This window comes from Dasypus novemcinctus, chromosome 12 (genome assembly GCF_030445035.2).
Source record: "Dasypus novemcinctus isolate mDasNov1 chromosome 12, mDasNov1.1.hap2, whole genome shotgun sequence".
Lineage (NCBI taxonomy): Eukaryota > Metazoa > Chordata > Mammalia > Cingulata > Dasypodidae > Dasypus > Dasypus novemcinctus.
The window spans coordinates 7,244,504-7,270,825 of NC_080684.1; the positions used below are offsets into that span (position 1 = coordinate 7,244,504).

The 26,322-nt window shown below is 37.1% G+C and overlaps 1 protein-coding gene and 1 long non-coding RNA gene across 17 annotated transcripts in view; one reads left to right on the forward strand and one right to left on the reverse strand.

Moving 5' to 3' along the window:
- Positions 1-26,322, reverse strand: part of KIF21A (kinesin family member 21A) — a 158,792-nt gene that overhangs the window by 52,361 nt on the left and 80,109 nt on the right. For 10 of the 16 annotated variants that reach the window (XM_058307800.2, XM_058307794.2, XM_058307788.2 and 7 more), the window contains exons 2-12: positions 19,856-20,078; positions 19,543-19,725; positions 18,056-18,205; positions 17,236-17,370; positions 16,549-16,716; positions 15,131-15,246; positions 11,422-11,617; positions 10,811-11,000; positions 10,373-10,436; positions 5,678-5,881; positions 291-329 (exon numbers count right to left, since the gene is read on the reverse strand). In XM_058307800.2, the coding sequence (XP_058163783.1) occupies positions 291-329; positions 5,678-5,881; positions 10,373-10,436; positions 10,811-11,000; positions 11,422-11,617; positions 15,131-15,246; positions 16,549-16,716; positions 17,236-17,370; positions 18,056-18,205; positions 19,543-19,725; positions 19,856-20,078 (1,668 nt within the window). The remainder of the gene's footprint in view (positions 1-290; positions 330-5,677; positions 5,882-10,372; positions 10,437-10,810; positions 11,001-11,421; positions 11,618-15,130; positions 15,247-16,548; positions 16,717-17,235; positions 17,371-18,055; positions 18,206-19,542; positions 19,726-19,855; positions 20,079-26,322) is intronic. The other 6 variants (XM_058307801.1, XM_058307796.1, XM_058307793.2 and 3 more) reach the window with 1 other exon arrangement.
- Positions 5,877-24,997, forward strand: LOC131280551 (uncharacterized). Its single transcript, XR_011650203.1, has 7 exons — positions 5,877-6,765; positions 14,519-14,614; positions 14,739-14,854; positions 19,633-19,747; positions 20,720-21,224; positions 21,539-21,768; positions 23,846-24,997. It is a non-coding gene; the product is annotated as an uncharacterized lncRNA (long non-coding RNA).

Consider the following 26,322-nt stretch of genomic DNA (forward strand, 5'->3'; position numbering starts at 1 on the left):
TTGGGGGGTCATTTTTATCTTTAAAAAAGTAAGTTACCATCAAAATTAATTTCGTTTTTTCTGAAAGCACATGAAATTGCCTGAATTTTAATCCACATAACTAGTGAGAGGATTACTCTTAAAAAGTAATGTTTTGTCGTTGATGTTATTTTTATAAAATCATCATTACTTTTAGGAGCACCCAGCTAATCTAGTCTGAAACAATTGATAATTCTATAACACATTTCTTTGTGAAAGCCAACTAAGTATTTAAATGACATTTTAATTAAAAACCTGGAAAATATTCCAACCTTCTTTCTTCTCGATTGCTTTCCTCAAGTTTCTGTAGCCTTCAAAATCACGAGGCACAGTATTGGAAGGCCAAGCCAATGAAGGACAAACCAGACAGTAAAAAGTGAAAGTGGTAAGAAGGTAAAATGATACATGAGCTTGAAGACTTTAAAATAAATTTTAAAAGATATCATCAAAGGACAACAGACAGTAAAAAGGCAATACATTTTGTATAAATAAAAGTAAGGAGAAAAACAAGCAGCATTATATCTAAGAAGAGTATATAGACTATCAGTTCAAATTATTCAGCAGTAAAATGTACAATCTCTGTTTATGTAAGTTGATAAGTAGTAGGAATGTTTGGATGCCATTGTTTTTGTAATCATTTTAGATAAAATTTTCTTAGCTTCCCCCAAAAAAGCCAACTTTCAATGATATCCTCTTTCCTTTTATACCTTTACAAAAGACGTTTTAATGGCATCATTAGAAGCACCTCGAAAAGTAATGCCTTTATACCATAATATGAAAATACCACTAACACTATATACTAATATTCTACTTTTTAAAAACTTTTTTCTATTATTAAAATATTAAATGCTACATGTAAACAGTCAATCTAAAAAAAAATCCTACTTCAAAATCATACATGAAATGGTATAACAGGCAAATGATTATGGTTATGATATCAGTAAAACTAATTTTATTAATCAAAAATAATATCTCATAATTTGGGATTAAAGATTCTACTTTACTAACTTTTAGAAACTACCAAACAGACATATCTAAGGCAAAGATGGCAAAAAAAAAAAAGGGGGGGGAAATGTAGTACTTTCCATTAGTAAGATTGTTTTTATAAGCAGAAAAGTATAAGTAAAACTAAATATATAGTATGGACTTTTAAATATTCAATACATAAATTTGGAGTCCTTTACTTAATGGAATGTACTGAAATACCAATATTTGCCATATGGACAAAATGGTAGATATGCTAGGCTCTGAATAAGCATAATAGCAATCGTGATACAGTCCACTTCTGCCCAGAATTCCAAAAATACTTTTCAGAATGATTAATGTTCTAAAATGAAGTTGAGTCCAAGGTAGGAATTATTTCGTCAAGCTAGTTCTCATTTTCATTTTGTAACGTGTGCTCACAGGTGATTTCTCTCATTTGTTGGTCTGTGAATGTTTTTCACAATCACCTTATATATATTGCTGTTACAAGAAGAGACTAGCAATCTCTGAGAAATAAGTCTACAAGCGTGATATTCATCAGGGATGAAAAAGCCTAGCATAATTGCTGGAAAAGGAAAGTAAGTCATTGGCCAAGAAAACTATGTTTCTAGAGTTTCAATCCAACAACACTAAATACAAAATATAGTGCAGTCTGATGGATGTGTATTTTTTTTTAATATAGCAAGTCATTTAAAGCTAGATATCCAAAAATATGGGGTTTAATGAGTAAATGGTAAATTTTCTTCATCCATATAAAAAAAGAGAAAAAACACTTTTATGCCTCATCTAAGCTTATATTAATGATAATGAGTTACACCTGGTGAAAAGATATGGCTTCATGGTGAAGAGCCCAAATATTCTAGTTCAATACGAAGAATTTTTGTTATCTTGCAGAAGAAAGCTATATTAAAATGTGTGGCTGACATGAGCTAATAAGTAGATACTATTTTAACATTTTAGATGCATTCCCAATTGCTTCTTTAAAAGATATTGCAATCAATAGTTCAAAAAGACAGTGGATGAGGCAGAGAAAGAAACTAAAAATAACCTCTCCATAGCGTAGAAGAGTTCAGTTTCTATTCCATTTAGTTCTATTACAGTGCTTCTTATACAGGGGAAAAAAAATAAGAGTGCTCAACAAATCTTGCCAACCAATCTATCATTTGTGTAACCAAAAAATAGGCAATGCAGTCTATCCAGTTATTCAGAGACAGACAACCCAGGTGGGACATCCGTGGTCTCTGAGACTCCTCTATTTCCTTACTATCTACTCCTTTGGGTCATTTTCCAGCTAAACAGAAAATAAACACAGACAGGGAGAAGAGCAACCTTAAGACCCCACATTTAAGCGGCTGGCTGTGGGTCTGATAAAAGGTTTAGATGCTGAAGAGGCTGAAGCAGGTATAAACCAGATCTGTGAAATCCCCCTCAAACAGGGTTTCTGACTCACTTAGGACCTGTTGGCTGCTCTTCTACCAACTCTGACGTTGCCAGAAGCCCTGGAGCACCATATCTAAAAGTCAACAGCACAGAGTTTCTGAAGAATATGTGGATTCAGTGGGGGGAAAGGAAGCAGCTATGAGAGATGGGATAGTTTAGGAGAGCTGAACCCCAGGGTCAAGCCTCGGAGAGGTTTTGTCAACTCTCAGCCACAAGGGATAAGACGGGGCTCTTCCTTAGACTGCTCGATTTCTTTCTTCCTTTACTAGGTTATTCTGCCTGAGTTTTGCCATTTGGATTATGCCATCCTCTTTTCAACATAAATATCCCTAGAAAGGAAACTTATTATCGGTCATTTTCACTGGTTAGATGGCTGTGCTCCCAGCGTCCAGGTGCACTGGAAAAACAAAAACAGGAGTATGACTATAAGGGGATGAAAAAAGAAGACAGATCATTTTGAAACTGGGAGTATTGGGAGAGGGCAGAATTGCGTGACAAGTGGACGACAAAGGAGAGACTAGCTATCCGAGGGGCGGCAAACACAGGAGAGGAGAAGGGGAAATTCACATTTCCGCCGGCACCCCAAAGGGTGGTCTACACCCAGGATAGGGAAGGAAGGTATCCTTCCTCCTTCCTGTCTTTTCCTACTCCCTCCTGAATTGCTCAGCACAAGAACAATGAAATGGCTAAAAATCATTTCCCAGGAGTAAGCTGGGAAACCTGGCCACCAAGTATTTACAACACCTTCTGAGAAAAATTAGCCCCAAATTTCAAACAATTAACTTTAGTTGAACTTGCTGGATGTGTAACGTTGAGGAGGAAGCAAGGTTTTGCAACGTCCTCTCTGAGAAATAAACACTAAAATGAAGCATGTTGTACAACTCAACCAGAATCACCCAGGTAGGAGTTACCGCCTCGGGGAGTCACTGCAGAAGCCTGGGCACTAACGGGTAAAGCTGCTGTCACTCTAGACACTGTTTGTCTGATTGCTTGTTTCAGCCTGGAGGGAATGCTTTGGCTAAAACGAGAGCTTATCTACATCTGAAAAATTCATAGCTGAAAAACATAACAACCAGCTAAAGGTTACTGGGATCTAAGCATGGTGAATACAATGTTTTATCAAGCTGAGTAAAATAGTATAGGTTTTCCTTTTTTAATGCAAAACAATGCTTGCCTATCCTGTGGTAAGACAAATTACATGTGTTTATATATACGTAGGAACAACTTCATAAATTGCTTTAAAGGCTTTTATAGTTCAGTTTTACAAAGATACAGCATGCTTGTAAAAATGGTTTATAAAGCATTTTGTATGAAGCACTCAGAATTATTTTTTAGGAAGCATTAATTGTGTTTTTTTTTCCTAATTCTAAGCTATTTTTTACTTCTTATCTGGCTTGTTCTTTTTTCTCACGATTTTTTAAAAATCTCAAATCATGTTAATTTTTTAAGGAGATAATTTATTTTCTTCACTTCGATTTTTATGTTTGAGTCCAGCTGTTTGGTGAGTTCTTAGTGTTAACATCTATAATTACTATCATAATAATTATTATAGTTATCATCATGGAAATAGCCAGAAATAAATAATGTTTCAATATTTTTTGGTATCTTAAAATGGTTAAGAGTTCCATAACAATGCAACAAGGAAAAATTTCAATAAAGTGTTTTTTCTTTTGACTGCTAATCAATCAAAAGTCTATAACCCTGCATTATCACAAAAATAACTTGAAGCAGAGGGATTAATTTTGGGTGTCTACCACCATTATAAAAATATCAAAGTAGCCTAGCATTCTACTGGGCTCCCTATTTACTTTTCATTATCCTTACCCAACAGCTGATTAGGGCAACACCTCTTAATTTACCTTGAAAGCAAAGAGAAGAATCAGCTCATTCACTTGAAAATTATACCCTTGTCATGCTTTCTTATTATTCGTGAACATAAAGGACCTAAACCTTTAAAAAACAAGTTATATCTTTGGACATTTGACCAACTACAGAACTGGATTTTACAAGTGAACGTGCAAAGTCTCATGTTTATTCAAAGCAGAGTGTTTAGTAACACTAGCTTCGATAATTCTGTGATCATTATTTCAGTTTTAAGTGCCCTCCATAAGGGAAGAACTAATCATCATGCATTTCTTAATGCTTCCATATGCAGCCATCCATGAAAAACACCTATTAAGGCATTAATATCTTAAGTACAAAATTGCAGTTGAAATGCCTCCCAATCATAGACGTGTAAATCCTTGCTTTAATTAATTTAATCTTTCCTTTTTAACTCAAGAACACACAGCAGACTTTGATCACCTAATTATTTAAGGAAGAAATGCCTGGTTGCCTAAATAAAAGTCTAAACAAACTGAGCAAAGCAGCGGGTATACTAAATACCAACTACAATTCTACAAAGCTTTCCCCCTGTAACAGACCACTTGACAAATATAATAAGCTGGCTCTGCCTCTTTTTGAATATCTAGCCAAAAATGCTTAAATTTAATATAGTCTCAGTAAGTAATTTGACTGCACCATAGAATCAAGTGTCAACATGTAAAGAATTTGTGAGATATAACCACTCATACACTACAAGTGCTTAAATTTTCATTTTCATCCTCTGCACCCAGGTGATTTCTGAGGGAGATAGTAACAGGATGCAAAGAAGAGAAAGCCTAAAACAGTGGTGAAAGGCTGAGTAACTCCTTGTTGGAAGATTTGGAAAATCTGAAATAACATAAATAACTTCCACATAATGAGGTTAGAAGCCCAGCAGAAAATATAGAAGAGACTAAATGATATTAAATGACATTCTGATGGATTAGTTTAGCCTTTAGTGAAGCTCATCTAGACAGGAATTAGAATATCCATGAGACTACTTAACTGCATTAGAAAATGGGGGCGGGGGAAAGAAAACACAGAGTTTCAATGATGCAGCAAACTTTGCAGAAAACAAGATGAATGGAATGCAAAAGCAGCTACTTGAAGAAATATTAAATAATTTGTAAGAGTAATTTTATCTTGTCATAGTCTGAATAAAATTCATTACCATTTATTACAATTAAGCTCATTTTTCTTACAAAAAGATAAAAGTTTAATCAGCATATAGCTGTAATTGCCAGCTAATTTAAATAACATTTCATTTACTAATATATATATGAGACTATATATACTCACTGTAATTGCAAATGAAAATATCCTTAAAAGAAAGAAAAATGGGATGCATTAAATAGTGATTTTATAACAGTACCTTTTTTTCTTCTTCTTTTCTTTCCTTTTCAGCTTCTCTAAATCTTTCTTAGCTAGATCGATAATTTCGATGGTCTCTTTGTCGGAGGATAATACAGAAGGAGAAAAAGCTGATGATCCACTGAAATATGGTGATCTTGACGTGGCTCTTGTCAGGTTTTTTCGAAGATTCTCATTCACCGCTTCACTTTCTAATAATTTTGCCCTAGTAAAATAAAAATACATTTGAATAGAGAGCATTTTAAATGAACTTTTTTGCATGCTAAAAGCTTTCTAAAATGTATTTCAATACAGCTGTATGCAGTTTTTTAAAAAATGTAGTCAGAAACACTAATTTTTAGGATATTTTTATAATTCCCTGCTTGAATAAATATAATCTGGTATCACAATGCTCAAAAAAATTCTGTATCTTCGGGTGTTAGTGATAATTAGATTACAGTGGGCACCAGCTCCCCTTGCTCTGTAAGCCCATTATTTAAACATAAAATATGCAAGCAGCATGAGCCCCTTCTTTCATTTCCTCATTCATGCAATAGTAGCATTTCCAAAACTTTGCAAGGAACAGTCTAGCAGGCCCCTAACTGGCTCCTGAATATGGTGTGGGAAAAGATGATGTCTCCAAGGAAACCTAGGTTTGATCCTTGAAGACATCCTTTTGTTGGCTCAAATAGACCTAATAGTGACAAAAGAATAATCTATGGTGTGTCAATAATGTTGGAAAACATGGAATAGTGAGTTCCTAAAAAGGCCAGAATTCTTAAGATTAAAGAGAGCTCAGGAAGTCTTCTAGGCCAGTCCCTTTACTTCTACTTAATTTAAACCATCAAGAACACAACTATCTACTTAAATATATTAGATTTTCAAGGTGAATTTGGCACAAAGGTAATTAAAAGAAGACCATAAGGAGAAAATTCTATCTGCTGTATCTGTCTCAATACTATATTACTAAGCACTTTAGTCATATGTTCAGCTATTTCAGAGGAAGATGCTGGAATATTTGCAACTATTAAATTCTGGAAGGCACAGTCAGCTCTGGGTTTCTTCATTGTCTACCAATACATGGCACTGTTCATACCAGCTTGAAGCAAGGTATATGTAATATCATTGAATATATATTTCAGACCAAAGCCCTATGTATTATTTAATGACATTGTTTTATCATATGTCTGGGGTCATATGCAAGCAGAACAACAATTACAGTATTTTTAAATGCCTAATAGCCATGTATAAACTTCTGGATTATCCAATGACTTGAAAATTGTATTAAAGAAAATTCTGGATATAATTCTATGATTTTTTTTAATCAGGAGGGCAAACTAAGTATAAAAACTCAGCTTACCTATAAAAGTTCAAAGTCAAAATTCAAGATTATCAAACAATAGCAAAGTGCAAATAATATTTTATACTATTCTGTATTTTTAACATCTAGCACAAAGCCTGGGTACATAATAAGTACACAGGGAATCTTATGAATGCGTGAAAGTATTAATATACCAGTTAAAACAATTATGTCCTGTCTTTTAACTGGCTAATTTATATAATAACCAAACAGTTCATATTTTGTTTTTCTAGTCTGTTTACTACCTAGTTATAAAAGTGTTCATTTGGCAAAAGCATACTCAGTGCTTCTTTGATCTTGGTGCTGATAAAAGAGGAAGCCTTTTTGAGTGGCCTCCGCAATTCCAGGCTGCAGTAGCAGATCTGTGTTTGGTAGGCCTTGTACAGATGACTCCTCTCTCTCTCTCGCTCTCTCTCCTTCCCACTCACCCACCCAGCTGCTTGGTGTGAAATGCCTGCATTTTATTTAACAGGAAAGCAAACAGTAAGGAAGAAAGGGGTGTGCACGGGCTCCTTGGGTGAGAGGCACACCGAGGGCTTGCACCTCAGCTGCCACTCACTGGAGCTGGGGCCATCAGTCCCTAAAACCCTCCACTCTTTCCTCTGGAAATGGAGATGAAAATATATCCTTCTCTGGGATTGTTATGAAGTTCAATGATACAAGACATTTAAAGCTCAATGGACTGATATTGTATTTTAAAAATAATATTCTCATCAAAGAATTAGAAACAGTGTAACTACCTAACAAGAGAACTGGTTAAATAAACCAACTGCAACAATATGATAAGCTATATGGAACCATTCAAAAATCACTTCGAAAAATATTTAATAACATTGAAAAAATGCTCATATTTACATTTCAAAGAACAGGTAGCAAAGTAATACATGCACTCCGTTGTCCATTTTGCTATAAAATATGCATTGATAAAACATTGAAGAGACACACATGAAAATATTTACACTCATTTTTTTATTTACACTTTAAAATGGTGAATATATGGGTGATTTTGATTTCTCTTTTATACTTTCCTATATTTAAAAATTTATAATTTAAAATTTCTACAGAACTTTTAACCTGAAAAAAATATAAGGATTTATAATTTATTAGTGACTATTAGTATTTCAAAAATAACATGACATAAATTTATTAAAAGCTGATTATTTTAAAATTAGGATAAAATGAAATATAAATTTTACAAGGGGCAACACATAAGCATATATTTGCATTAAGTTTAAAGAGCTGAAAATAAAAAGAAACCAAGTTTTGATGGAAATGTGGACTGGAGTAAGATTTAGTAATAAAGACAGAATGTGAGAACATGGGCCTAAATAATAATAACAACACTTTAAGCCTTTACAGTACTTCTTTTTTTTTTTTTTTTTTTTGAGTCTCTTAGTAATTATGTGAGACTAGCAGGTATTACCTCATTTTCACAGATGAGCAAACTGAAGTTCAAGTAACTTGCCCAAGGTGACACACCTTATTAATAAACAAAAGCTTGAATTTCAACCCAGGTAATCCAATTTGAATTCAGGGCTCATTTATGCTTACCACATACATGAATTATTTTTATCTTATAAATTACAGTCCTGGGGTTCTAGAAGACTACTCCTCAGGGGTGGGAAAAGCCTAATTAAAAGGTGATCAAAAAGAAATTGGGAAAGTGAAAGAAGCTATTCACCTACTCCAGGAAAGACTTGATCACTGATTGAACTCAGGATTTGAGTCATCTCTACTCTGTAAATGGCTTAAAGAATCATCATGACTCAAGACCTTGAAGAAGGAATGTATTAGATGCTTTTAGCCACAAGAAGTGGTGGAAATTATTCTGGCAGCATTCCAGGAATTAATGACAATTAATGACAGGTCAAGCCACCTGTTCATAGTGCAATCAAGCCCAGGTCAGCCCTAGAATAAAAGGCCGGAAGGGGAAATGGGGCACAAGAGGCAGAGCTTGTTTTCAGCCTTAACAATTGCCAGTACCAAGGAAATAAAAGGAGTATGGGGAAGCAGGCTAGAAGCAAAAGAGGAGCTCTAGTAATAGAGACATCAGCTGTGTCTCAAGGAATGTTAAAATTGGGGTCTACAAAGTGAGGAAAGACTGGCCAGAGAAAAGCTTTCTGGTGGGCTGGGAAGAGTCCTGTCAAGACAAGGGCAGAAACTGCCAATCCTGAGGAGAACCAGGACCCAGTGTTCATGGGTCTATGTCAGAAAGGCAAAGCTTGGGAAGGGTCTAAGCGCTGTAGCAATGGAGCCCACCAAAGCGGGTAAGGGAGGGAGAACAGTCAGAATAGAAAGCTAAGGGCTCTTTGGTAACTTTACCACACACGTCAGGATAGCTTCCACTTTGTTTTTACTTTTTTAAACACTTAAGGAATCCAGTGTGCCTTGTGGAGCCAGCAACAGTGGAGCCAGTACTCATCTCGATTTGAGAAACTCGAGACTAGTCAGAGGATGAGAGTGGGAAAGAAAACACAAACACAAGATGGGGCAGTGTTTGGGTAGCTGTGAAAGATGGTCTCTTGCTTAGTCCCTGAAAGTGGGTAAGCATAAGTGAGAACTGAGCAGCTCAGATGCGCCCCATGGAGCATAGTGCAGTTTTACTTCAAGATAAAGTACCGCAGCAGTGATGCAAACTATGGCACCTGAAAATATTACAGAACTCAGTGCCCCTCAGACTCATTCCCACCCCTCTTCTCCAGGCTGGACTCCGTGATCGCCACATCTGCACACAAGGCATGGCTTTCTGTTTACTACATGTGATTACTGGCATATATCTCCCCACCCAGACTGTGAACTTCTTCTTAATGCCACTCTTGCCCCTAGTCCACGGCATGGGTTTGGTACACAGGGAGCACTCGTGGTATGTTGCACAAAATTCAAGGGAATGAATGAACCTCGGTATGCATGAATGCAAGAGAGAAGCAGGCATATTGGTAGGGATGCAATGATCCACAGATACAGAATAGCTGAAGAGGCATAAGGGAACAGAAAATTGGAGGTGACGTGTAGATGTTGATCTATTTCCAGATGGTAGAAGGAAAAGTAAAGAGAGGGTAGAGAGCCACCCAAAATAAGCTCACCAACCTTAATAGTGTCCTGTATGTCAGGTAAGCTCCTGATGAGGCATATAACAACAACAACAAAAGCAGGAGGAATGTATAGGAAGACAGAGGAGGAAAGAAGTTTGGAATGTGACATCACGGGCGAAGTATCTATTTCCCTTCAGTTAACCTGATTAAAGGACTGAAATACCATTGTGAACATTTGCTGAATAAGCCCAACACATAGCAGTGTTACCATATTGCAAAGCTCAAAACCAAGCATGCATTATATATAGTAGTACATGAACTGTACCTGAGGTCTTCAATTTCTTTGATATAACTGTGAATCATATTACTAATCTCCTCATTCCCTTCACCTGTAAGATAAAATGTCCAATTAAGAATTTCCTTTAAATGAATAAGACTTCAACAACACCAAACAAGGACAAAACACAAAGTTATAGAAGAATTATAATAAAACGCTTTAAAACACAATTCTCACAGCCAACTTCCTACCTTTAATTACACAAGCAGTTAAAATAATTCAATAAAACAAAGGGGCATATTTTGTTTATGTAAGAATCTATTGCAAAACTACTTAGGTCTTTAACTTAAAATCATAGATTGTACACAGTTTGGCATTTCTACTGCTTAAGGAGTTGCCTCGACTATTCTAGGTGATTAGCAAGGATAAAGAATGCTCCCTGCCCTCCAGAAGTTAATCCCGCAGCCATCCCACCCGCGTACACACCTGCTCTGGCAAGCACTTGGTTGGCCTGATCGCTCACAAGCTGCGTGATCCTGGCCCGCAGTGCGTCCACTGTCTCTTGCATGGCTTTAATCCTTACACGCAGGTTATTATTTTCAGTCTGCAGCATGGCATTCTCATGAAACATGTCATTTATGCTCTCCACACCCTCCTCATCAATTATCCTTTTACCCTACAAAAGGAAAATTTCCTTGTTGGTTGAGGAACCTTACATACACAAGAGTATTGTTGAAAGATACTACAGAACTATGCAATTCTACAACCCAGAGCCCATTTGTCTGACCAACCCCAAGGCAAAAGAGACCTTTCCCCCTCTACTACAACTGTTCACGGTGCATGTGTCACTGAAGAAATTGACTGTGTCGGAAGCCTTCTGGAACAAGAGGCGGGTCAGGTTGGTAGACAGCTATCACTATAGGCTACCAATAAGGCAGAACGGAGACCCCCTCCCCCAAAAGGAAGGCGGCCATCCCTGCCGTCCAAGAGATTCCAGAGACGGGACAGAGACAAGCTGCCCCAAAGGGCGTCACTGTGGTCACGCCATGCGGGCACGAGCGGCATCACGGCACGCAAAGTCAAGCCCTCTGGCTTACTGTCTTGTACTCCATGAGCTCCATCTGCAGTCGCGTGATCTCGCTCCGCAGGGCGTTGATTTGCTGACTAGCTCTGTCCTGATTGACCATCACCTTGTTCTTGATATTTCTAGCTCGATTGGCATATTTCAGAGTGTTTAAAGTTTCCATGAAATCTCTGTCAGAAGGGCTGACACATGCTATCATAATAGTTTGGCTGAAAGTTACAAAGAAGAGTTAGGTTTTCAGATAAAAGCAAATAAAACACTGGGGAGGAAAAAAATCACTTACATTCCTGCCCTTTAAAACAGCGTATTTTCTTCAAGATGCTGGAAGACTGATGCTGCTATCTTAAAAGCAAATTTAAAAAGTCCCCTACTGTTAAATTATCTCAAGGAAAAAGAGTATGTTTACTTGGGTAAAATTGAGGAAATGAATTTACATTATCCCTCTTTGACCAATAAAGTTTGAGAAAATACAAGCACATATATTTATTTCTCACCTCTTTACAAAGTTTTTGAAGTGGGAAGTACATAATAATTAAATCTAAGCTACCTAGAATATGATAAATTGAACACATAAAAACATTTCTTTCATTATTTACCTATTGTTTCAGGATTTAAAATCTTTCTTCCTTTTATTTAATCACTTGTATCTTGACCTTTGGTGTCAGCAAAGAATTTCACACAAAATCTAATTATACCTGAACAACAAGAGTATTTACTATATACTAAGGTTCCATATTATAATTTAACATCATTTGTGATTGAATGACCAAAATTTCAAAGTTGTACTATTATTAAGTGGTCCAGGTTACACAGAAAAAAATGATAAACATTACTTTATGGTCATAATAAAGTGTTTTATCAATAAAGAATAAGATAGTGGAATTCTTAGTATGTCCTAGCTATTATGTCTATATCTGTGTCTATGAGACATAAAATTACAATGGGCAATAATATATTATTATTAAAAAATTTTCTAGGTCTTAGAAAAAATTTTTTAGGTCTTAGATCCTAAACTCCTAGATGACAGAGATCATAAGGTTTTATTTATCAGTGTACTTCTAGCACATAACATATTTGACACTTGCTAGGTCATTGGTAATTGTGTATTTATCTATCAGGGGTCAGAAAGTTAAGATAATGTATGCCTCTCTAGCTCACTCTTTTGATTAAGAAGAAGATAAGGAAATCAAATGAGAGTGAGAGCAGTGGGTGTTGAACATAGCAGGGCTACATAAAGTACACACCAGACTAATGCCAATCTGCAAACTATTTGTGCAGGCTCGTGATGACAAAAGTACAGAAATTGAGAGTATGCATTTTAGAAATACTTGCTGCATTTGATTTGGCTTTTCTCACTGAATAAGGCATAGATAATTCAGATGTTTTTGAACTGACATGGTGACTTACAAATGGTGCAAGCTAAGTATGATCATGCACAATATCAAATTAGGGGCAGAGGGAGACTCGTCTCTCATAGATAATTTGGGAAGCACCAGTGTCAAATATGTAATGAGAACAGAGAAGTGATGAACGAGAGGAACTGGCCAAGACAGACTAGGACACACTAAAGACACAAAACCCAAAAAAGATAAACTTTAGTAACAGTTGAATTTATGGGAAATTTAAAGAAAACATTAAAGCAGCTTATTTTAGAAGTTTATGTAAAAACCACAATTCTGTTTCAAATAAACTATATCTTTTAAACATATAATAATATATTATATTTTGTGTTTTATGTTATGTGTATATTCTATTGTATTTTATATTAGCCAATTGTATACTAAAATATTCAATATGTGGAAAGAAATATACCACAATATTTCTATGTAATAGAAATAAAACTGATTTTCTTCACACTTTATACTTTTCTGTATTTTCCAAAATTTTTGCTATAATTTTGTGATAATCTTGAACATTATACATGTATGAAAAACAGCTGGGTCAGAAAAGTCAGCAAATTGTAAACACAAACATACACAGATTATTTCTAAAAATATCTGTCATTTAAATTTTTTCTTACTTAATTTGTCTCAACTTTACTAAATGAATATACTTTGCTCCCCAAGGATTACACAGAGTATAAAGTCTGTGAACTAGGGACTCAACCCTAAAATTTTAATCAGGAATTAAAGTTCACTGAGGGTAGAGTTGGAAGGAGACTCAGGAAATGGGAGGGAACTAGGACTATTTAGCTGTGGCCTAGCTAAACAAGAGTGATTCAAGGGAGTGGATGGGCTCAACAGTTGAGTGCCCGCCTCCCACACGGGAGTCCTGGGCTCTTCTCCTAGTGCCTTCTGAAAACAAACAAAAATCCAACTTAGAGGAGCCGATGTGGCTCAGTGGTTGAGCGCAGGCTTCCCACATATGAGATTCCAGTTTCAATCCCTGGCCCCCAGAACCTTAAAAAAATAAAAAGAAGAAGGAGAGTAATTTAAGACCCACAGTGAAAACCCCTTTTACAAACTGGATTCAGGGCAAGCAGCCTCTCCAAAGCAGTAAAACTTGTAAGGAGGAAGGGGTATTTTTATTAATTCTGCTTTGCCTGATAGTTAAGAAATAAATATAAGAAAGGGCTACAATTTAGAAAACATGAAAAAAAGTTATAGTTTGGCTTTAAAAACATAATTTTTTAAAATCATAAGATACATGAAGACCAGATGAAAAGAAGAATGATGCAATGATGGAAGCAAAATTGTCCATATACAGGATATGCTAAAAGAGAAATGAGTTGAGACAATGACAAAATTACATAGAAGAAACAAGAATGATACTGAATTTTTTTTTGAGGGGGGAAAGGTACCCAGGTGTTCAACCACTGATAATGAATTTTATGAAACAAAACTTTGTTTCTTAACTGATTTCAAACCTAAATAGATTTATCATTATCCAATTTTTTAAAAATAATAGTTTTCCCAAAAGAGTTTGCAGGTTAATTACCAGCGCATTGTACAGCATCTGGTGACCTTTCCAGTAAGCCTGATTTGTTACACGGCTGAAAACAGTGTAGAATAGAAATGCTGCGACTGTCTGTAACTTGTTGAATTATGCTATGAATAATTTAAATGCCAGAAGTGTTTCCACTTCTAAAGACAACCTGTTGATGTTTACAGAGGAGAGTACATTACTAGAAGGATGAGCTTGGCTGATGGGACACATCATAATGATATCGAGGATGGGAAAGGAAGAGTACCTGTGATGTTAGCAAAGTAAGTAAATACCCTACATTTCATTCAATCACATTAATAAAAAGTTTTTTCAGCATATGAAAATGTTTACATTTCTGGGAGACTTTGAAGAAAGTATCAATAAGATATTTAACTTACTTTGCAGTAACACAGAAGACAGCATTTTTTTCCAGCAAAATTTTATTTGCTGTCTACTTTTTTCCAAGCACTTAATAAAGCAGATGATATGACACAGTATGTGGTATGGGCTTCATCTACAAGGTGAGTCTGAAAAAATTACTTAACCTCTTAAAATTTCGATTTCCTTATCAATAACATAAGAATAACATAAGAATAACCACCTCAAGGGAGGTTATAAGGACTTGTGAAATAACGTGCAAAATGACCCACAGATTTTTGGTACTTAATAATTAAGTAGCTCCTCACCCTATTAATGTGCCTTATAATAAAATCACCTCTTACAAATCACCTTACAAAGTTCCTTATGAAACTGAACAATGGAAACTCAGAAGAAGAAAGCTAATCACTTGTCCGTACCTGTTGCCTCCAAGGGAATCCTGCAGGAGCCTCGTGAGCTTGGAGTCTCTGTAGGGGACGTGGGTTGCTCTCTTGCTTTTGTCTCCCAAAGCACTGATGACGTTGCCAAGGGCCAGCTAAGAGAGAGGAGGAGTGTCACAGGACGCAGGCTTACGGAAAACAGCAAGGACACAAGACGAGAACTGAGAGCATTTGGGTTCAGGCTGGCTTTATGTGTGTATTTTAAGCCATAAGTAAGTGTTAAGCATCCCACTTTTTCCCTGCTGTTTTTCCTGCCGTGTTGCCCTAAACATCGGTCAGACTAGCCTTCAATAACACAACTCTCTACAACCACAGCTCTGCCGGGGAAAAGGGTCACGCAGGGAGCGGGATCAGCAGCACACTGCCTCTCGGTCCCCTTTGCCAGGACTACGAGGCATAAGTGGCGACCACGCTGAAACTCAAGCAGACGTGTCTCCACACACTTTAAACAGGAAGACAGAGCGACGGTTTTGCCTTTTCCTGATATCACAAACACACAATTCCGTCTCATAAGAAATTCAAAACAATCTTGCAACCCAGGATCCAGGTGACCTTCTCCCACCCAGCATCTGACCCCACAGCAGACACGTTACAGTGGCAGTGGAGCTGGGGGACTGGCTCTCTCTCATCAGCTTCAGTCAGTCGTCACCCCACAGAGGGGGAGCAATCGCAGAGGAGAAAACAGAAGTATGTTTGGTGTCCCCCAATTCAGAATGGGAGGAAAAGGAGCAAAGCAGAAACCTCATGCCCTGATGTTGTCAGCATCACAGAAATTCAGGGATTCTACTACTGTTTTGCAGAAACAAATGTCCAATTTTTAAATGAAGACAATAAGAACCAAAGATTTTTTACACAGGAATTTTCTTCCATTTAACAAACGTTTCATACTAACTCAATCACCAGTTATTTTCCAACCACTAGGTGGCATGGTATCAAAGTTAATTGCTAATATAATCTAGAAAAATTCTCATTTTGAAATAATCTTTACTAAAAAATATTTTATTAAAATTCCCAAAATCAATAAAATATCTGTCATAAAATGTTTGCCAGCAGCTACTTCTTAAAAGTCTTATGCCATGAAACACTTAAAATAATAGTAAATGTTTATTTTTTAATGTGGAAGAACTTTTAAAATAATTTCTAGCTCTGATTTTCTGCACGTATAACATTTAGATCATATAAGTGAACACACATGAAGAAAACCTGCAATGTGAAAGGAAGAACAAAAATCTACAATGCAAGGAGATCAAAAATCCAATGCATTGCTCCTAAATGTACTGCAACTTTTATTTCTCAGCTCAATGCATGAAGTATTTCCATTTGGGGTACTTATTACAAAAGAGAATAGGATGATAGAAAAACACCAATACATTATCAGCACAAAGTGATGGTCTTACAAGTCCACAGTTGATGGAAATGCCTTCCTTTGCCCTCTCGCCTGTCGCTCCAGTACGCTTCAGCCTCTCTGACCCTGCCAGGTCAACAAAATGGAACTTTGCAGTCAGGGTTTCAAATTCATTCATCTGTGAGGTTTCAGAAATCATCTTGTTATCAACTGCATTTTCCTGCAATTGAGGGAAATAATTTCAAGCATCTTGTTAGTGTGACAACAAATGTTCTTCCATCCCACCTCACTCTCATCCCATGTATATACGTTCAGCCAAAGAAATGGGCACGTGGCCAAATGAATACACATGCAAAATGTATCTGTGGGCAAGTAGCACCTTAGGCAAAGGCAGAGTGAAGCAAAAGGCCGGCACCCAGGTGTTTTCAGCAGACACTTTGCTCACGTCCGCGATGGGAAACGTGTAGCACGCAAGCCTCAGAGGGAGAGGGTCTCAGGCTGACTACACCAGCACCTCATACGCCTGCCACAGCAGGCTTTCCGGAAGTAACAGACACAAGCCCAATTTTTATTTCAAAATCCTCTGAGGTTGGCCAGATGCGTTTAAATATACAGAAGATATATCATTAGTAAAAGGAATACTTGAACAAGGTAAATTTGGTCCAAATGTACTCTCTTGGGAGTCTCGTGATGTTAGGGAGAGGAAGTCTGAGCATTTAAGACAGCACTAGTAACTCACAGCGTCTATTTGCAGACAGACTCTGGTTTGACACACATGGATGGTGAAGATGGCATGTGAACGAGAGCTCTGGACATTCATCTGGGTGCTTGCAGTGGTCCGGGATAAAGCGCCCAACTTCAAACACTGCATCATCTGGAAAAGGGAAGACGAGAAAAGCAAACAAAATTCAGCCTAATCAAGGACCTGAGCTGGTGGCTAAAATCCATCATATCAAGAGATGTAAAAGATGTGGATTTTTCCTATCCTTATTTTAATTACAGGCATTTTGGGAGCTGAACTTCTCAGTATAATAGTGTATTATTTTTTTTAATAGGAGAAAACACTGAGACTCCATTGTTTGCCATTTGCTGACATTTGTAGCTTTCATTCCAAAACTGTTACAGTAGAACACTTTAGTACAAACTGAGCAGTAACATGAATTACTCAGGCTCTTCTGTATCTTTTGGGGAAAAATTATTTGGTAATTTTTAACAGTCTTTATTTTGGAGCCATGGTTACATCTGTTGCAGTAATTGGTCACAAAGAAACGTGGTTCTCATCCTTCTCTTTACCCTGTCTAACTCTTTCTAGCTGCGAATGTATAATGCTTTTGGGTTTTTTGATGTTAGGATAGATGTAGTGACTTTATCACGACCTTCACATTTAAAAAAATGAAATCTGGTATAAAATGACATAAGGAAAAGAAGACAAGATTTTTTCATTTCATTTATGTTTAAGGATACAAATTTCATACCTTGCATTTAAAGATACCACCAACAAAGCTGACTATTTAAATAAAGCCATATATGCTCTATTTTAACTGTAAGATAAATGTCACCTCCGATTCTGTATTCACAGTCCGTGTTGTGACGCCCACTGTATAAATCCCTCCAGTTGAATCTTCATGAATTCTTATATTTGATTTTTTATTTTTTGCATCAATATCACGAGTGGTATCAAATAGGTCGAGGACCTCTTCATTATAGAGCTATCAAATAGAAATATTAATTTTAGCAGTATTTGCCTCAAGGACTCTCATTATGCACATTATAAAATGTTATCTTTCGAACATATGAAATATTGTTGAGTTTCTTCAAAATGACATATTTTCTTCAAAATAAGACATAAAATTAATACCACAAATATAAATCAGTGCCAGATTTTTTTAAATAAGGATAAGAACAAATGATTTAATCGTGACTGATGGATGGAGGGCTAGCTGAAATGATCTACTAATCCTTTGCAAGGGATAAGCAAATATTTACAAATACAAACAAACTTAAGAAATATGTCACATGTAGACAAATTCAAAACTCAAAGGAGATTGTAAGGATTTTTGCCAGTTGAGATAAAACATATTCCCCACCACCCTGCAACATTTATCAATATGCCTAAAAATTAACACTTAGATTTTTATAAGGTCAGCAACCTTATACTAGTGTTCTGCATCATTAGTGGTCGACAAAACCAAGCTCTCTCCTTAGAAGACGATGCGCATACCTATTTTTCTACCAATATGTTTTAACGCCATAATGCCAACATTTTGTAGAGTGATCGGGCAGGTAGAAGGTGGAGAAAGAAAAGGAACTATCACTTATCTTTCTTTTGGTAGAAACAATCTTTTCCCTTTGGTTTTTACTAAATTGTGCTGTCCATTGAAACTAACAATAAAATAACTAATATTACTTTGAATTAAGTTTTACTATTTTGTGCCATATAGTGTTGAATAAAATGTTTCTCAGTGATCAGAATGATTAATTCATGTAACTCTTTAGACTAATCACCCAGAAATATAGTGCCACCTTCTACCTAACTGCAAAACAGCTCCAGCCCTGGATGTCCTCGTGCTGTCAAACCCCTCCCACCAGACTACACTGCTCTGCATTACCCCAAATCTGCCCCGACCTTCGGATGCTGTATCCGATCTGCTCACTCCCCTTGCAGAGATATAGCTTCTGCAACAGATTAGTGCCACAGCCCCAATCCCATTAATTCCTTGTGTTTCCCCCTCCCTTCTGGCCTTATTACTGACCTCCCAACACTCTGAGAGCTGCCTAAATTGCAACAGGAATTATAGGAAGCAGATTCTGAAATAAACATTAATTGCTTTTAAACTAGGGACACCGGGCAAGTGTTTATAATCTTCCATGCCAACATCATCACCTACAAGTAAAGACTACTTATTCCTATTATTTAATGTTAATTTATTCAGTCTATGTGCTATATTCTAGACTATGTACAAGGACTGGGGAGTATATAATCATTAAGGGCATTTGGTCTTAAGGACAAGATTTAAGGAAACTAATGATATAATTAGACCATTACCTCTAAGAATTGGGCATTCACTTTGAAATCAGGAGGAGGAAGCCCATTTTTAATTGCACTGTGTTTTTTTTCTTCAATACTCTTAAAAAGGTGTTTAACGGCACGTGAAATAATACCCTGTTCTTCCTCTGTGATGTTAACATCAAATCCTGTTCCCATTGTGTACGTTTTGCCAGCTCCAGTCTGAATAAAAGAACAGAGAAAGGTGAGTACCCAACCTTAATAGCACAACCTCAGGAAACAAAAACGAAAGCGCAATTGCATTGACACTTCTGAAAAGTAACAGTTTGTATGATGATGACTCGATACTTACTTGTCCATAAGCAAAAACTGTAGCATTGTAGCCTTCAAAACAACCTTCGATTAGTTTCTCTATGCACTGAATGTAGAGCTGCTCTTGTTGGGAATCGATGTCAAACACATGATCAAAAGTAAAGGCCTTATCTTTCCCTAGGAAGACCTGAGGCTCTCCAGGAGTGACAGATGTGCAGATATGGCATCCTTCAATCTTTTCCTTGGCGAGCTGTGGTCTTATTCTATGAGAAATAAAAAGAAAATAAATTAAGTGGGAAAATCCACAAGAATTATGACTTAAAATTTCTGGCCAAATCTTCTAAAAAACAATGAAGTAATAAACTATAGCTCTCACAGTTGAAAAAGTTTTAATAAGTCTAATTATACGGAATCAATTTCAGTATGAGTTAATTAACAACCCGCCCCCCCAAATATGAGTAACAGTAACTCAATCTTTAAATTAAACACCTATTCTGATCAAATAATACTTTGTCTCAGTTTCATAAGAGGGAGACAGTTAAATCAGTTCTGCTCCCTGCATACTGTTTGTTGCCCTTGTTATTGTAGGCTTCTAGCCTTTATTTCCACGTATGCGAAAATGAAAACTTAAGGACATAATGTTTATCTTGACGCACTTGACTGCTTTCTTGGAAACTTTTCACCGGTGGCCTACAATCTGTTGACCATTTCCTTCTCCAGGTTTACATACTTGTAAGCATGCTACTGCAATACATACATACATATTTATTCATTTGCAAATGATATGCGTGTATTACTATACTGATTGCTTGGTTATAGATTGAGTTATACACAAAAACAGAATTTTGTAAAGAAAGAAATACAAAATAAATACAACTAGAACTTCTATTATCTTTCTCCCCAGAACCCAGGGAGTCACCTTGCGCACTGTCCAGGGAGTGCGCCCGCATGGGAGAACAGGGCGCTGCACCGGCCACCCCCACCCACCACAGACTCCAGCGCTTTCTGCTCAGTCTTTGCTTCCTCACTTCCAGGCCTGTTTTCAAAGCAGGGAAGTAAATAGAGCAATTTGCTGACAACAGACCAACTCTATACTGTATAAACAGGACCATGCTGGACACAGATGCCCCTGAACAGTCGTACCTGGGTTTTTCAAGAGGCTCCTGCTTGCCAGGAGAAGGAGCAGCAGCTTCAGGAGGGAAAGTGGAAACGGGGGAAGGAAACTGTAAAATGATAAAGTCAGATAGAGCACAGAAAGAATGAGAAGGAAACTGATGCCATGTCAATATTTTCTTTAGATAAACTGAGGTCCAAAGATGTAGAACAAGTTCATCTATGGGAGATAGAGCCACGCCTAAGTCCAGATTTCCTGCGCTTGAAGGCTCTCTAATTCCGCAGGATGTGGAAAGGTCAGTGGAAGGACAGGACTCGCGGCGGGTTAAGAGAGGCGTCAGGGGTCCTTAGCGGCGCTCGGAGGACATAGACGGGATTTCGGGGAACACGCGACAGCGAGGAATCCAGGTTGACTCTGGTTTCTTGCTTAGCAATAGTCAAAATGCTATCACAACAAATAAAACAAAGCGTTCCTTATAAGCCGCTACACCCATGGACTATAAAAACAGCTCATGGGAGCAGACGCCTCAGCGTTCTGGGTCCACACATTGTTGACGATACATGTTCTCTCCCTTTCCAAACTTCCCTTCCCCTACCTTACTTCACCCAGTCACGGGGAGGCTGGGGTGAAGAGGACCATAAGAAAACTCCAGGTCCCTTGTGGGAATATCACCATCCTAGATGATGCTGGCACATGAACAACAGCAGCTCCCAAATAACAACACAGAAAGACTACGGCCAAAGGAGAACACACTGAGTTCTAAAGTGCTGATGCAAATACTTTCCCTGCTTTGAGAAAGAGAAGACAAGTCTCAACCACACAAATACCTGCTGAACACTGTAAGATCTAATGGTTTTTTGTACCTATCTTGAAATAAGCTTCATCGAATTTTTTATTAGAGAACTAAACGATTATTTTCAGGTCAGAACATACGTGCATTACTATTGATCAGCCTTTTAAAGATATCCTGTCTTTGCTATACTGTAGTGCAGTGTGATAGACCTTCAAAGCTCTTACTTTGTGCCAGGTGGTTTACTAGATGTACTTAACTATGTTATTCAATTCTCTGTGAAGCAGATGATGCTCCACTCTACAGTTTGGGGAAACTAAAGTCCTGAGAGGTCAAGAGTCTCGTTCAGGGTAATAGAACTGGTTCCCAGGGCTGGAATGCAGCTCTTCCAAGAAGACAGTGCTCTTTATATTCAAACACAGGTTCATATCTGAGCCCACGCAACTCTCCGTCCCAAAAGCTACGTCATTAGCCCTGGGAATCTGTTCTTTACTTCCTTTTTAGCTTGTATACCACATACAAATCTGTGAAGCTAACAACTCCGATGTGAAAAACAGATAAAAAGAAACACCACCGTCTAAACGAAACTGTTTTTGTATCAGTGCCTCATGGGTTCTAAATAAATGATTATCATCAGAGGCTTGCTAGCTGATTTGGCTGTTAAGATGCTTTTAATGTCCTTTCAACACTAAGAATGGGGTGTGAACTGAATTACAGAGATGACTGACAATTTAAAACGGCAGAAGTATTTAGACTCTCTAACCTCATCTCCTAACTTCTACACATTTGCTTATTATCCTTGCTAATGGAAAGGATCAAGTCTGAAGCATGGATGATGAGCAATCCCATCCATTCGCAGGGGTGTGGGTGAGAAAGTGGCTTTACAAGCCAGCAAGAGGAATGCAAGTTATTTTCTACTGCATCCAGGCAATGGCAATTTCCCACCAGGCCTGAGAAACCCCCACCAGGAAGGAATGGTCCCACCACATGCAGATAACTGGAAGCTGACTACACCTCAAAGGTTTAACTCCTCTTCAAAAAAATACCATCTTAAATTCTCCAAATCCTTACATGTATACTCAAGTTAAGAACTCTCCGACGAAATCCTATGCCAATTCACCTGACTTACAATGCAAAAAGTTTGAAATTTACACAGCTCAATTTCAAAACTATATTTTGAGAGTATGTATAAGCAAAATATGCCAACCTTTCTGGGAAAAAAGAAAACAAAAAAAATCTAACATTTATGAATCAATATTTTGAAATACCATCTTAATATTTTAATATAAAAAGAAAATTAGACACACTCATCTAATCTCAACACTGAGAAATAATGAGTATTAATATTTTTGTATATAGCCTTGCAGCCTTTAAAAATTTATAATCACTCAACTAGATACAGTTGAAACCACTTCTTAAAGAAAAATAATTACACAAAACTTAGGTCGTAAATGTTTAGGATAATGAGATATTCAAATACTACAAAGCAATGTTGTTATAAAAGGCCAACAACAATATAGATTCTATCTACAATATTCATTTGCTAGCGGAGATTATCTGTACTTGGCATTGGAAATGAATGTAAACAGGGCGAGGCTATTATGGAAAATAGTGATAGTTTTCGTTAGACAGTGGGCCTTTTTCCTCACCATGAGGTGGGAAAACTTTTGACCCTTGTGAGCTATTAACCAATGTTGTGGAATCTATTAATAAAAGGGGGAACCCCCTGGATTTCCATAAAGAAAAAAATAATAATTTTTTAATCTAATTTGTGAAGGTTGAAGATTTGAAAAAGAATATGATAAAAGCTGTTAAGTGGCAAGGTTTAAAATGAAGGAACAGGAATAAATGCTATCTTTATTTTCTCACCCTGAATCCCCTTCAACATGCAATGGTCATTTAGCGTCTATTCATATTTATTTAAAACTGCTTCCTCAGAAGCCACCAAGAACTTTCTTATTTTCAAACACAGTGGACCCTTCTCAGTCTTTATTCCACCTGACTTCTCTTGGTAATTAATCCTACTTAGAGCAAGAGTTCTCAGTTCTCTATCTCCAGTTGACTTTTGTGGCATTCCTTTCTTATTTATTCTTTCTGATTTATTAATCCATCACTTTCCCTTATAGCTTATGTTCTTATCTGCCTCAAGATGCCACTATGATGTGGACCATTGACCATGAGGTGCAGCAGTGCTCAGAGATGTATTCACCAAATGCAATGAATATCTCATGATGATGGAGGAGATTATTGTTATGGGGGGAGGAGTGGGGTGAGAGGGGAGGGGGTATATGGGGGACCTCATATTTTTTTAATGTAATATTAAAAAATAAATAAAGACAAAAAAAAAAAAAGATGCCAGTGTTTTCCCAGAAAAATGTCTGAAAACTTTACCATAGTATCTAAGAATTTTCTTAATCTGGATTCTTCCTGTCTTCCCATCCTCAAATCTAGTCACACTTAGCTACCTTAAAGCATTCATCAATTCTTGATCAATTTGTATACTTTCTTTTTTTCAAAGACTTATTTTTAAAATTTATTCCCCCCACCCCCCACTGTTTGTGCTGTCTCCTCTTTGTTCATCTTCTTTATTTTAAGAGGGACTGGGAACCAAATCCAGAACCCCCATAAGCCCCATATGAGAGAGAGGTACACAACCACTTGACCCAACTCTGCCTTGGATTGCTGTGTCTCTCATTGTGTTTCCCCACTGTGTCTCCTTGGTGCGTCAGCTTGCCGCGCCAGCCTGTCAGGTCAGCTCACTGTCCTGCTCGTCTTCTTTAGGAGGCGCCAGGAACCAACCCGGGATCTCCCATGTGGTAGGTGGGTGCCCAGCTGCTGGAGCCACACTCCCATGTGGTAGGCGGGTGCCCGGCTGCTGGAGCCACATCCACTTCCCAACTTAGGTACTTTCATTCTCCATGCAAAGGTTTTCCGTCTCCTTGGATTGTTAGTCTTCCATTTCTCTTTGGAATTCTTCAAGACCCAGTTCAAACATCTGTACCTTTATAAACCTTTCTCTATTCTCCTAAACTGAATTAATTCTCACTGCTCTAGCACTTTGTACATGATTTTAGAATACTAGATACGAAATTAAATTCTTGCTTTTTCACTAGTAAATAAATGCTTTGAGGACAGTGAACATGTCTTATTTAGTAATAAAATAAACTTCAACAAGTGTTGTCTAACGACTTCTATAAACCAGGCTAGGTAAGGGGGCAACATTCCAATACTGAGCATATGATAAAAATTTTCTAGATTTTGCACCATCACTTAACTCTGTTACTAGACACTTGATCATGAACAGTTATTTAACTATTCTAAATCTCAATTTTCTGATCTATAAAATTAAAAGCTCTGGGTTTAATATTTCTAAGATTATTTCTAGATTCAAATTCTGTATTAAGTAATCCCTCATGAAACACAAAACAAAGGTTTCCTATCCTGACTTAAAAAGAAGTAGCAACAAGCTAACTTGTTACACTACTTGCTCTTTCATGGATACTATGGCACCCTCCCGTTTTTGTAGCAAATGTTGCTATGGCCTTAGGGAAAAGAGACTTCATTTATGAAAAAATTATCATGTCTCCTAATAGTGGGAGTAGGTAGGGAAGATTACAGGAGATTCTGAGACTGAGATGAATACATTTACTGAAATTGGGTCCTGTATTCTGTGCTCTGCCTTCATAACAACCAAAACAGGATTTAGTTACTGTGGTAATTGTATGTACCCCGGAAAAAAGCATTCTTAAATCCAATCCATTCCTGTGGTTGTAAACCCATTGAAAGGAAGATCTTTTGATGATTCTTCTTCAGTTAAGGTTTGACCTACCTCAATCAGAATGGGTCTTAATCCTCTTACTGGAGTCCTTTATAAGAGAATGAAATTCAGACAAAGGGAGAGAAAGCGACAGAAGCAAGAAGCTGAAATTCATGGAACCCAGGAGAGAAGGGAGAGGCCAGCAGAGGCTGCCATGCCTTGCATGGGACTGAGGAGACCAGGGTCACTGGCAGTGGATCTCAAACCGCAAGTGAATTAATACATTCTCGTTGTATAAGCAAACCCATCTCATGGTATCTGCTGTAAGCAGCCCAGGAAACTAAAACAGTTACTGAGTCTATCAAATAAGCCATAGATAAGAGGGCGAGTTTCAATGTGGTCTAGATAAAACAGAAAAATAACAAGATAAATATATTTTGGGAGAGAGGGCTTAGAGTTGATACGTTTTCAGCTACAGTTTCAGTAATGAAACTCGGCAAAACCAAGTTTAACAAGCCTCAATTAATTCTAAATATTTAAATACTGTAATATATCTTCTCTTACCACAATGGATTAAAGCTAGGATTCAATAACAGAGAGAGAATGAGAAAACTCACAAATATGTGGAAACTAAACAATGCCCTATTAAAAAAGAATGGGTCAAAAGAGACATCACAAGAGAATTTAGGGAATATCTTAAGGCAAATAAAAATGAAAACATGCTATACCAAAACTTGTAGGTTGCAGCGGAGACTGAGAGGGAAATTTATAGATCTCACATTAGAAAAGAAAGATCACAAATTAGAGACATAACCTCACAACTGGAAGATTTAGGAAAAAACAAAA